This window comes from Vicugna pacos, chromosome 19 (genome assembly GCF_048564905.1).
Source record: "Vicugna pacos chromosome 19, VicPac4, whole genome shotgun sequence".
NCBI classification, from domain to species: domain Eukaryota; kingdom Metazoa; phylum Chordata; class Mammalia; order Artiodactyla; family Camelidae; genus Vicugna; species Vicugna pacos.
Genome location: NC_133005.1, coordinates 45,144,142 through 45,156,302, shown reverse-complemented (window position 1 = coordinate 45,156,302; position 12,161 = coordinate 45,144,142). Strand labels below are relative to the sequence as shown.

The window sequence follows — 12,161 nt, the reverse complement described above, 5'->3', positions numbered from 1 at the left end:
TGCCCCGCGCCTCCACGTCCGGACTTCGCGTTTGCGTCTTCCTGCCCGTGTGCCTGTCCTTCCCGCTCCTCGCACGTCGGCTCCCCCAGAGCGTCACTCCCCGTGCCTCCTGCATTGTCCCGTTCGTCCTGCTCAGATTCACAGTCCGCCTCGGGCTGATTTTGGGGTGTGACGCGGGGCAGGGGGTCATTTCAGTGTCCCCTGAAGGGTGCCCCACTGGCCCAGCATCTCCTATGGAAAGCGGTCCTCCCTCCACTGTCCTAAGCAGGGCTTGGCAAACCTTTTGTCAGAGGGTCAGATGGTTACATATTTTAGGCATCGCAGGCCAAGAAGCAAAGTCGAGGATATTAATATAGGAACTTACACAACCACTTAAAATCACAGAAGCCATTCTTAGCGTGCAGGCTGCAGAGGCAGGTGGCAGGTCAGACGCGGCCTGCGGGCTGTCGCTGGCCGGCCTCTGCGGCCAGTACCACTCAGAGCGTCTGGGGTTGGCACCGGGTGCCTTTGACAAGGTTCGTCAGGTCGCATACGTGAAGTGGGCGGGTTTTGTTGCGTAAAAGTTAAACCTCCATGAAGGTGCTTTTATAAAACATGGAGTGTGTCTTCTGGGCTGCCCATTCTGCTCCTTTTGCTCTGCAAGCTGACGGCACCACTTTAATTGCTGTAATCCAGCGCTCCTCGATGGGGCAACTTTGCCCCCAGGGAACATTTGGCAGTGACAGGAGAGAGCGCTGGTTGCAGACGGGGGTGGGGTGCTGCTGGCTTCTGGCGGGTGGCGGCCAGCCATGCTGGTAAGCATCTCACACTGCACAGGACGCCCCGCATCAAGAACGATCGGGCCCCAGATGCCGACGGCGGTGAGGCTGGCGGACGCTGCTGTGGTTTACTCGTCTGTCTTGATGTCTGAGCACCAGGGCCTCCCGTCTTCGTGCTGTTCCGGGCTACTCTTGGCCCTTTGTACGTCTGTCTAAAAATTTAAAGTCAGACCTTAACCCTTCTACAAACAAGCAAAGGAAAAACACGCTGGGGTTTTTCTTGGGAAGGGGCTGAACGCATAGAAACATTTCGGTGGAACTGACATCATTGCAACGTTAAGTCTCCTAAGTTAGGAGCAGGGCACATCCATCTGTTTTGAAGGAAATTTTTTGTTTTGTTTTGTTTTTTGGGGGGAGGGGAGGTAATTAGGTATATGTATGTATTTATTTATTTTTAATGGAGGTGCTGGGGATTGAACCCAGGACCTCGTGCATGCTGAGCATGCGCTCTGTCGCTGAGCTATACCCTCCTCCCCAAAAGAAATTCTTCTAATTGTTCTCAGTAATATACAGGGTCTTCTAAATGTTTTGTTAGGTCTATAACTAGTTATACGCTCATTTTAATGCTATTGTAATTGCAAGTTTTATTTTCTGTTTATTCCTGGTCCATAGAGGTGCTTTTGCATCCGACATCATTCATTAATTCCAGAAAGTCATCTACAGATTCAGATTTTCTGCATTCACAACCACATAAAGTACACATAACGCTAGTTCTGTGTACTCCAATTTCCTTCTCTTGCCTAACCTCACTGGCTTGAAGCTCTGGCATGTGACGTAAGAGTGTCCTTGCCCTATTTCTGACGTCAGGGAAGGTTTGAGGATGCCAACAGTAGATGGGACTTCGTGAGATTAAGAATGGTCTCCTCTTTTCCTGACTGGCTGAATGTTTTCATCCTGAGTGGAAGTTAAATTTAACGGGCGTTATTCAGATGATCACGTGATGTTTATCCTTCATTCTGCGTTCAGTTACTTGGATTAATTTTCAAGTGTTAAACCGAAGCCTGCATTCTCGGGGCAGACCAATGTGGCGGTAACTTACCCACGCAAACGCGGCTGGATTCGAGGGAGTTCGTGTCTTGCTTACTCCCCCCTTTTGTTTACGCGCGGACTGGCATGTAACGACCCTCTGTCTCTCACCGTGTGTTCAAGGTTCTTGCCGGCTTTGGGCGAAGTTCTTGCTGGTTTTCAACGGGCGCCCGTTTGGCTGGGGAAGCGACCCGCCTCGTAAGGTGAGCTTTAACCCCTTAGGGTTTGGGTGCGGCTTACCAGTGGGGCCACGATGATGTGGGCATGCCTTTGTGAGTTACAGTTTTGTTAGTCATAACAAAACAGCTCAGGTTTTCCTTTCGTGTTAGTCTTGGTAAACTGTGCATTTCTAAAATGTCATCTGTTTCACGTATATTTTCAAACATATTGGTATGAACGTTCCCTAATCCCGCAGGTGACCTTTCCGGTGCCCGTGCCGCCGGTCACCGCGTCCTCCTTCATTCCTGATGGGGATTAGTTGCGCTTTTACTTTTTAAACTCAGCCTCCAGGTTAGTGAAGAGCCCCCTTTTGTCTTGGCTGGTCCTGTCCCTTCCTGTTTCCCTGTTGTCTCCGCTTGGTTTTACTATTTCCTTCTATTTTGCTTGTGTTTCATTTCCTATTCCTTTTATAATTTCTTGAGATGAATGTTAAACTCGCCGATTTCCTGCCTCTGTCATCCCCTAGTAGATGTATTTAGGGCCAACCAGGCCCACCTGGCATGGCTTCAGGCGCAGCCCAGGAGGCTCATTGCTCGGTTCAAAGCCTTCTCTCGTTTCCACATGATTTCTTTTCTACCCAAGGGCTAGTAAGAAGGTGTTTACTTGACTTCAAGTCCATGGGGATTTTTCAGGTTTTATTTTTTGTTGTTGTTATTGGTTTTCTAGTTTAATTGCTCTCGGGTAAGAACACAAACTATGTTTTGACTCTAAACTTTGGAAGCGTGTTGAAATTCACTTGACGACTCAGCCTGTGGCTCATTTTGTCAATGTTCTGAGTGTGCTTGAGAATAACCTGCATTTAGCAGCGGGTGGTTTCTGTGTTTCATATACGTCCTGCTAAGGTCACACGTCTTCTTCCCGAGCTCCTGGTGGTCCGTCCCCGGACCGACGCTTCGTCTGCTTGTTCTGTTATTTATGCAGAGATGTTAAATCAGATTTACCATGGATAGCATATTTGCTTACTTCTCCTGTTAGTTCTATCAATTTTTGCTTAAATATTTCAAAGTCATTTTACCAAGCGCACAGAGATTTGACTCTTATACTAACAGAAGCCCCACCAACTGTGTTTTGGTTGGTACTTGCTTGGTGTTCCCTCCACCATGTTCTGCTTTCACATCCTCTGTCCTCACACTTTTTAGATGTATCCTTTGTAAGCTGCAAAAGTGTAATCTTCCAATTTGTTCCCTTTTAATTACAAGAGTTAATCTATCTTCATTTATTACCATGAATAGTATGTTTGCAAATCTATCTTATTCAGAGAGAAATGTCTCACCCGCTCTGCCCTTCCATTTCTCTTTTCTTGCATTTTTTTGGATTGCTAAGTTTTATTATTCTACTTTTTCCATCTATTATGTTAGGACTTAATTGTATGACTTGTTTTGTTTAAGAAAGAATGTTTCTTTGCAAATTCACATCGATTGCCGAGGAAAGGGACAAATTATATTATTTCAGGCTCTTAAAAAATATTGCCTAAATATGAAGACAAGAAGAGGTGAAAATACTTGAGCCCGGAATATATGTAGAATGAGAGGGATTTAGCTGTCCTCTGCGCAGTGCTGTGTCACTGCTAAATTATCCAGCGAGAGCACAACGTCTTCATACGTAAGTGTTAGAATTATGAGAAAATGCCAGGAGAAGTAAATATCTGTTATTACAATAGATCTATTTTTTAATCAGTTTAGTTCTAGTTTAGCCACTATGAGGTCTTAGGTAACCCCAGAAGCCAAGATGTACTTTTGACCTAGAATATCGTCTACCTTGGTCAATGTTCCATGTGCAGTTTAGAGTCAGGGATCTGCCACCGCGGGCCTCAGTGATTTGTCTTGTCCAAGGGTCACATTGGTCTGGCATTTCCATCCCTGTTAGGACAGCGCAAGCACCCTGGCTCTCTCTGGCTCCACTTATCCTTGCTCGGCGTCTGCGCCGCTCCCGTCACGACTGGGCCGTCTGCTTCACGGCGCCCGGACGCCACGCCGTGACTGCCCTGGCGCTCCCCCTGCTCCCTCATCTCCCCGTTCTGGGTCTTCCACATCTAGTCGTCTTGTTTCTGCTTGACGAACACAGCTTGTGACAGGTTTTTTCAGTGCCTGTTTGTTTAAAAATGTCTTTATTCACCTTTACTTCTTGAAGGGCAGTTTTACTGGACAACAGAATTCTGTTTTCTTTTAGCGCTTAAAAAATACCACCTCGTTGTCTTCTGAGCTCCACAGCCGCCGTCGAGAAGTCAGCTTCGCGTCCGATCGTTACTCTTTCAAGGAAACTCTGTCTTGTCAGTTCCTTCTAAGAGTATCTCCTTGGCTTTGGTTTTCAGTTATTTTACCATAAAATGCCTATTGTGAACTGCGTCCCCCCGGCCAAATTCATGTGCTGAAACCCCACCTCCCACTGTGACGGTATGAGGACGTGGGGCCTTGGAGGTGGTCAGGTCCGGCGAGGTCCCGAGGGTGGAGCCCCCGTGTGGGACTGGTGTCTGTAAGGGTCGTGACAGAGCCGGCCTCCTGTCTGCACTCTCTGCCACATGAGGTTGCAAGAAGTCCGAAGGTGGCCGTCTGGAAGACGCCCCTCCTGGGAACTCGACCCTGTGCCACTCTGACCCAGACTTCCAGCCTCCAGAACAGTGAAAAATGCATCTCTGTTGTCTGTAAGCCCCCGGCATTTTGCTGTAACATATTAAACGGATTAAGACGGTGCCGGAGTGTAGTTTTTTTGTATTTATCCTGCTTAGCGCGCACGGAGCTTTTCTAATTTATGCCTGGATGTCTTTTGTCAGTTTTGGAATATTTTCTGCCATTGTCTTTTCAAATATTACTTTTGTTCCATGTCATCTCTCCCCCTCACATTCCTAACACATTCATGTTAGAACTTCTTATCATTTTCTCAGTGTCTCTTACTCTTTCCGCTTGTGTTTTCTGTCTGGCTCTCTTTACACTTTGGCCTGAGTATTTCTTCTGATGTTTTTTACTTTGTTAATTCTCTCTTCAGCTGTGTCTAATCTGCAGCTCTATCTATCCAATGAGCTCTTAATTTTTTGTTATTTTTTCAGTCCTAAATTGTCCAATTAATTCCTTTTTATACCTTCCAATCCTCTGTCAAAATCTTGCATTTAATGCGCTTGAACATAGTAAGCACAATAGTTGTAAAATCTGTGTCTGATAGCTCCATTACCTGAAGCCCTGTGGGTCTTAGATTGTCACCTGCTCTTTCTCTTGATTTTTATTTAACTTGTTTTGTCCCTCCAGCCATTTTTGGTTGAGTGCTAGACATTGTACCTAAAGGAGGTAGATATAACATGAGGCCGAGTATGCTACCTTCCACTGGAGAAGATTGACATTTGCTTCTGGCAGTGTGGCAGGTGACTAAGGACACCAGCTATCTGGCATCACCATAATCCATCTACACAGAGCGACGATATTCAAAGGCTGGCACTGGTCTCTGTAAGGGCATATCAACTAAGTGACCCAGTGTCCCACACAGACCTTCCTCCCTGTTCCCCAGGCACCACCCTGAGGCCGTGATGACCACAGGACTGAGAAGGCTGGGACCAAGCCAATGGCAGCAATGAGAGCTATGTGTTTTTTGCTTTTTCTGCTTGGCTCTCATAGAGCCTACAACCTGCCTGACCTCATGTAAACTCACATGAACCTCTCCACCACCTTGGGTGGGATGGAGGCAGTATCACAGTCCCATTTCCCAGAGCAGCAAACCTCAGAGAGGTTGTATGGTTTGTCCCAGAACATCAGCCAGGGAACTGGAGAAGCCTTGACCCGAACTGACAGCTCAGGGCAATCAGGCTGCGTTATGACGCTGGGCTTGGCCGTCCCTAGAAAGCCATTCCTCACTCCTTTCCGGAATATTGGCTCTCCCATGCAGCAGAGAGGCCACGAGTGGTCCCATGACTCCACGTCCCCACCTGTACAATGGGGACAATGACAGCGCCCACTTCTGGAGATGCTGTGAGGATCGGTGCTGACACACTTGGGGTGGGGTCTAGATGGGGTCCAGGAGAGGCAGGTAGGGCTCTTTGGGTCTGAAGGAAGAGGAGCCGGGAGCCACAGCAACGACAGCAATGGAATAAGCAGGGAGGGGCGAGCTCAGCAGGCCGCAGGGACTGCCTGCCGCCTGCATGACCACATTTCATGTACTCAGGTGCAACCCCACAGGCACCCCAAGGATGCTCTGAGCCTGTTCTGCGGTTTGGGTGCTTCTTGGGCCTGCCTGCCATGGGCCCTCCTGGGGAACGTCTAACTGCAGTCACCTTGTTGGAGGGTCAGGGGATTAACTACATCAGAAACTGCTTCATTAACATGCCTGAGCAAAGGGGTCATTAGATTCTGAATTAGTGCCTTTTATCTGAGGCCCACGGTGGGCCCTCGGGAGCCCCGCCCTTTGCCCACAAGGTGCAGCTGCTGCCTCTAGTCAGGGATGCGAGCCTTCCCACTGCAGGGAGGGGCCCCCACGTGGGCCACGCGCCTTCTCACCAGGGCGTGGCTTGTGATAATCCCTCAGGAAGGAGGGGAAAACCACGTCCGTCTGCCTCAGGGTTTCAACACCCCCAAGGCGAGGCTCAGCTATAGAGGCGCGCTCCGACCCCTGGTTGGGCGCACCCACGAGGCTGCTCAAAACCTCCTTCCCGCCGGGGGCAGCTCACCACCCGATTGAAGCCTGTCCACCACGGCACCACTTCCTCTTTCCAAACGAAACCTCCTCCACCTCCTTGTTTAACAACAAGACAAGACAAAACACTGTTTCCCCAAAGTGGGTTCCTTGGAGCACCTGCCTTGCAAGATGTCTCATGAATTGGGTTCCTTGGTCAAACAGGTTTGGGGAAACTTGCGGACTGTCTCCCACTAACCACACGTTAGTCCTGCAAGGTTTGGGCAAATCTCTAGAAAGGGATCTGGTCCACTTGGTGTAACCTTCACTCCTCAGGGCCCCTTCGCGAGGGAGTCCCTGGGAGCACTGTCCCTCGCGGCCTGCCCTGCTTTGGCTGGTGACCCACACACACGACGTGACACCACGACCCCAAGGCCTTAGGCTGACCGTAAGGCTTTCCGCACACAGTCTCCCTCCCCACGGGCCCACCCTTCTCACAGACGGACGTCTGCAGCTGGACCCGTCATGCAGGCTGGCTGGGCTGCAAGTTCTCTGCTGATCTGGGAGCCCCCATGCCTGAGGCCAGCGCAGCTGCCGAAACACAGGGTGGGTGAAAGGTGGACAGAGCTAGTCTCTCTCTGACACGGGGACCTAATGTGAGGGTCCTGGGGCTGACAGGTCTGGCCCCAGTACATGCAGGGGTGAGAGGACTGTAAGGGCCTGGGAGGGTGAATTCACCCCTCCCGTCCATGCAGCTGAGTTAGAAACGAAGTGGGATCGGGGAGGGGAGGCTGGATGGCACCGGCCGGGGTGTGTCTATGTGAAGCGCTCTCTCCTGCCCCCTCCCGTCTCTCTCTGGACCAGTCCTGCACCAGCCACTCCTTGCAGGGCCAGCCCTTGGCCTCGGTTGCACTTCTCACCCCTCCAGGCATTGGGAGCCCCGGGGCTGATGGGCTACAGCCTCAGCAGGGGTGCCCAGTGAGAGATGGAACGGTGGGGCCCTCGTTCAAGAGTATTAAGATGGTCAAGGTGGTGACAGCTGTGCATTAAATTGGGCGGAGGCCCAAGCACTGGCCTGGGGGCAGCCCTGCCTGGGGAAGGTGGGAGGTCGGGGGGCCTTGGGCCAGCACAGCCCACTTGGTGTCAGCCTCTGCACTGGCCACCTGAGGGAGAAAGGGCGCCCACCCAGCCCCCACGTGGTCACGCCTCACCTTGTGTCCCAAGTGTGCGGACGCCGTCTGGGCCACCAGCAGCCGCACCACTGCATCCCATCGCTTGGCCGTCCGGCGGTCCCGCGCCGTCACGGTGAACGCCACCTGCTCCGAGGGGATCCGCAGCTCCCGGGCGGCGAAGACCGTCCCGTCGGCCCCGACTTTGAAGTCCACACTGTTGGTCTCATACTGCGTCCCCTGGGTGCCCAGACAGCTGCTGAACGTGACTGCAAGAGGAGGGAGGAGAGGGTCAGGGCGGCCGGGCAGGCTCCCGGCAGGGTCCTCGGTCTCTAGCGCTTCTAGGACGCAGCGGTTTAACTGGTATTTCGACCTTCAGTGTTGGGTTTTCTCTCTACCCCTTAGGGAACTAGCTGAAGACTTAGAAAAGGGGGCGGGAAGCAGCGGATACCCTGCCATGAGGTCTGAGACACAGCTGTCCTCCATTTCTGCAGCATCTCCTGGTAATGACTAACTCTGGGTTCTACCGGCGCCGGGGCCGGGCGGCGCGCGGTGGCGAGTACGCCCCTCCCCGCAGCGGCTGCCCAGCGACCTCGGTGCCGCCAAGCGCTTTCCCCGTGAGGCGGCCGGACTGCTGACCCTGCTCTGCTTCCCAAACGTGAGTTAGGCACCGAGTTACCAGCCCCCCCGAAGGGCTCCATCGCCCGGCCGCTCGTGCCCCCGCAGCCCCGCAGGAGGGGGCACCGTCACTGGGCGTGCGCTGGGGCGATTTTCTCCGTGTCCTCTGCCGCCGCTGCCCAACGCCCCGGGGAATTACGAGGCGCCCACGGGCGGTGCCACATTCTGCTGATAAAAACGACGGATAAAGTTACCTAGTGTTTAACAATGTGGGTGTCTCGGCAATTATAGCGGGAGGACTGGTTTTTGAAGCAATTTCATTGTCACAGCTTACGTGATTTAATTACTATTTATTCTAGAAACTAAAAGAAGCTCCTCGCTGTTACGTTTGAAAAAGTGCTCCCCTCTCCGCCCCGTGTTCACCTTGTGTTGTTGCGGCCTTGAAATAATAAATAACGTGTGTGTTCCCTCGTCTCAAATACTTCACTCAGCCCTCTCCCCGGCTCCCGGCACCTCCCGTTTGTGGGTTTAATATAAAAGTGGTTTTAAATGAGATGAAACCAGGGACTCCCACGTGTGTACCGACTCCAGAGCCACACAGACAGGGGTCCTGGGGGGACGAGGGCCACCAAGGGACGCCTGGGCTGTGGCTCCATGGAAATATCCCCCCACCGAGGGAATAATCACATTTTTTTCAAGTGACAGGAAATTCCAAACTGTTTTTATAGTACCGTTCGCCCCAACGGTAAACAAATTAAAATCAGCAACAAACTGAGTGGATCAATCATTTCTGACGCCCAGTTGTCACTGACAAAGATAAAAATGACAGCTCTGTGATGGCTGGGAGATTAGCGCCAAGTACATCAGTAAGCCCTTTGTTCTCTGAAAGCAAATTTCTAATAACACGAATGAGATTGGACAGCAGCAGGCGGGGGCTGTTCATATTTCTTCAGGACTGAGTGACAGTGCAGATGTAATCTAAAAAAAATAGGCACAGAGGTTTGGGGGCCCCTGAGGGCAGTGTGGGTGCCGCTATCAGAGATAGCAGAGATGCTGGAGGTGCCCCGGTGGGAAAGTGGGGCACTGCCCGCAGGAACCTGGGACCTGTCAGGGGACAGACGCCGTCGGGGTCAGGAGACCCTCAGGACATGAAAGATGGTGCCGCCAGCGGCGCTGTCTCCACGCAGGTGTTCATAACGTCTTTTCAGCCTGTCTGCCTGGGACCCTCCAGTCACCAGGGAGCACCAAGGCTTTGGGATAATGTGTAACCAAGGCTTGGCTGAGCTGCTCAGTCTGCCAGGTGGTCTCACCATCTTGTCTGGGGTTCCGTCACCATCGGTGAGGAAGCAGGAGCTGCAGCTCGGCCACGGGAAGTTGGGGGGCCAGCCTTCCAGAAGGAAGGGAACTCAGAAGGGTGCCGTCCTGCGCACTGCTGGGCTGCAGTCTCTCTTTCGAAGGGAAAGAGCCATAAAGTACATTCTTCTGAGACACCAGGGGGTTCATGGCACATTAGCACTGAATAAATGAACTCCTGTACGAAACCCTAACAAACGTGGGTTTAAATTAATTGATCAATGTGCGAACGCTGCTCAGAAAGGTCACAAGCACGGTGTCTGGCCACAGAAACGGCGAATGAGCTCCGAGAGGGCAGACTTTCCAAGAAACGTCTGACGTCTTAGGGCAGGAATCACTCCTCTCACCCAGAGGCCCTTTGTCTTTTCCTGCGAATTGTTCTAAGGAGGCTTCCCTCTTTGCTTTGGCCACCGGGAAGCTCAGAGTCAATGCTGTAGCTGGTTGCAGGCGGCCCTGAGTCAATTACCTACCACAGCACGTTCCACCCAACTTTTTCTTTGTTTCATCTTCAACCCACTTCCTGCCTCCTGCTTACTTTAAAATTTTCAGTCTGCTTCTGTCTCTGCAGGGTAAACACGCTCCTCTTTTAGGGGCCAGAGTGCTGCTGGGCCGTCGCATGCCCACGAGCTCTTGCTCAGGCCAGTGGGGTGTTGGGCGAGGGGTGAGGGGCTGGCCGTGGCCCCAGTATGAGGGCCTGAGAGAGCCCTTCCGCCTCAGAAAGTTCCCAGACTGGATCCAGACAAGGCACCGGGACCATGACGGACGGTGTGGTCAGGACCCTGCAGGTTCCTGGCAGTGCCAGCTCCCACCCATCTCTCTGGGCTTGGCACGCATGTCAGAGGGAAGTCACTGGACCCCAGGCTGAAACAGCCCATGGTTACCGCCCCTTCCCACCGTGTCACCCCATTTTGGATTCTGTCACCTTCCCTCCCTTTGTCCCTGGAACTCCTGATTTCCCTGCTTCTTGCTCGTGTCCTCCAGGACTGCCAAGCTTCTTAGGGCAGGGCGCTGCCCTGGCTTCCTGCTTACAGTGCCCCTGGGGACAAGGACAGTGCTGGCACAGAGTCAGGGTGAAATGACGCTGGGTCTCCCCACAATGCCCCTCCCCAGGCACAAAGGGACCAGAGTTCCCAGTCAGCCAGGGCGCTTTGTGCTCAGCCCAGAAACGCCACATGCCACCTCCTGCACTGTCTGCCTCGGTGCAGGGTGAATGCAGGTTCCTGAGCTTGGTGGGCCTTCAGGAGCCCCTGTAAGAAGCAGGGGAGATGGATGTGACCCTGCTACATGCGACACTTCCCCCCGGGAGAGGGCCACCCAGGACTGCTGCCACCCATGCCCCAGGCCACAAAAGTGAGCAACGCAATATCAGCGTGTTTGCTTCCTACTTTTTTCTCTTACTTTTTTTTACGTGGGACTTAGCACATATGACTCATTTTTCTTAATGTATTTGCTTCGATCTTCTAATTTCTCAGTCTTCAGGACACCAAAATCCTACAGGATTCTCTAACAGCCAGCACAGCACTCATCGGTAAAAAACTCAAAACCTGCCCACTAAAATCGGGGACAAGACAAGGCTGCCCACTATCACCACTCCTATTCAACACAGTCTTGGAAGCCCTAGCCACAGCAATCACACAAGAGGGAGAAATAAAAGGGATTCAAATTGGAAAAGAAGAGGTAAAAGTGTCACTATATGCCAAAGACATGTTACTATATGTAGAAAACCCTAAAAGGTCCACACGGAAAGTACTAGAGCTGATGGAAGAATTCAGCAAGGTAGCAGGTTACAAGATTAACGTTCAAAAATCAGTTGCGTTTCTTTACCCTAATGATGAATCAACAGAAAAAGAAAGTAAAGAAACAATCCCCTCTAAAATAGCACCCAAAGTTATAAAATACCTAGGAATAAATCTAACTAAGGAGGTGAAAGAATTATACACAGAAAACTATAAACCATTGATGAAGGAAATTAAAGAAGACTTTAAAAAATGGAAAGATATCCCATGCTCCTGGATTGGAAGAATCAATATTGTTGAAATGGTCACACTGCCCAAGGCAATCTACAGATTTAATGCAATCCCTATCCAATTACCCAGGACATATTTCACAGAACTAGAACAAATCATAATAAAATTTATAGGAACCACAAAAGACCTAGAATTGCCAAAGCATTACTGAAGAAAAAGAAAGAGGCTGGAGGAATAACTCTTCCAGACATCAGACAATACTTTAGAGCTACAGTCATCAAGACAGCCTGGTATTGGTACAAAAACAGACATATGGACCAATGGAACAGAACAGAGAGCCCAGAAGTGAACCCACAAACTTTTGGTCAACTAATCTTCGACAAAGAAGGCAAGAATTT

At 51.2% G+C, this 12,161-nt stretch overlaps 1 protein-coding gene across 1 annotated transcript in view; it reads right to left on the bottom strand.

Moving 5' to 3' along the window:
- The window catches only part of CDH4 (cadherin 4), a 159,582-nt gene that overhangs the window by 126,561 nt on the left and 20,860 nt on the right, over positions 1-12,161 (bottom strand). Inside the window, exons 4-5 of the mRNA XM_072943536.1 lie at positions 7,868-8,094; positions 1,695-1,697 (exon numbers count right to left, since the gene is read on the bottom strand). Coding sequence (XP_072799637.1) covers positions 1,695-1,697; positions 7,868-8,094 — 230 coding nt within the window. The remainder of the gene's footprint in view (positions 1-1,694; positions 1,698-7,867; positions 8,095-12,161) is intronic.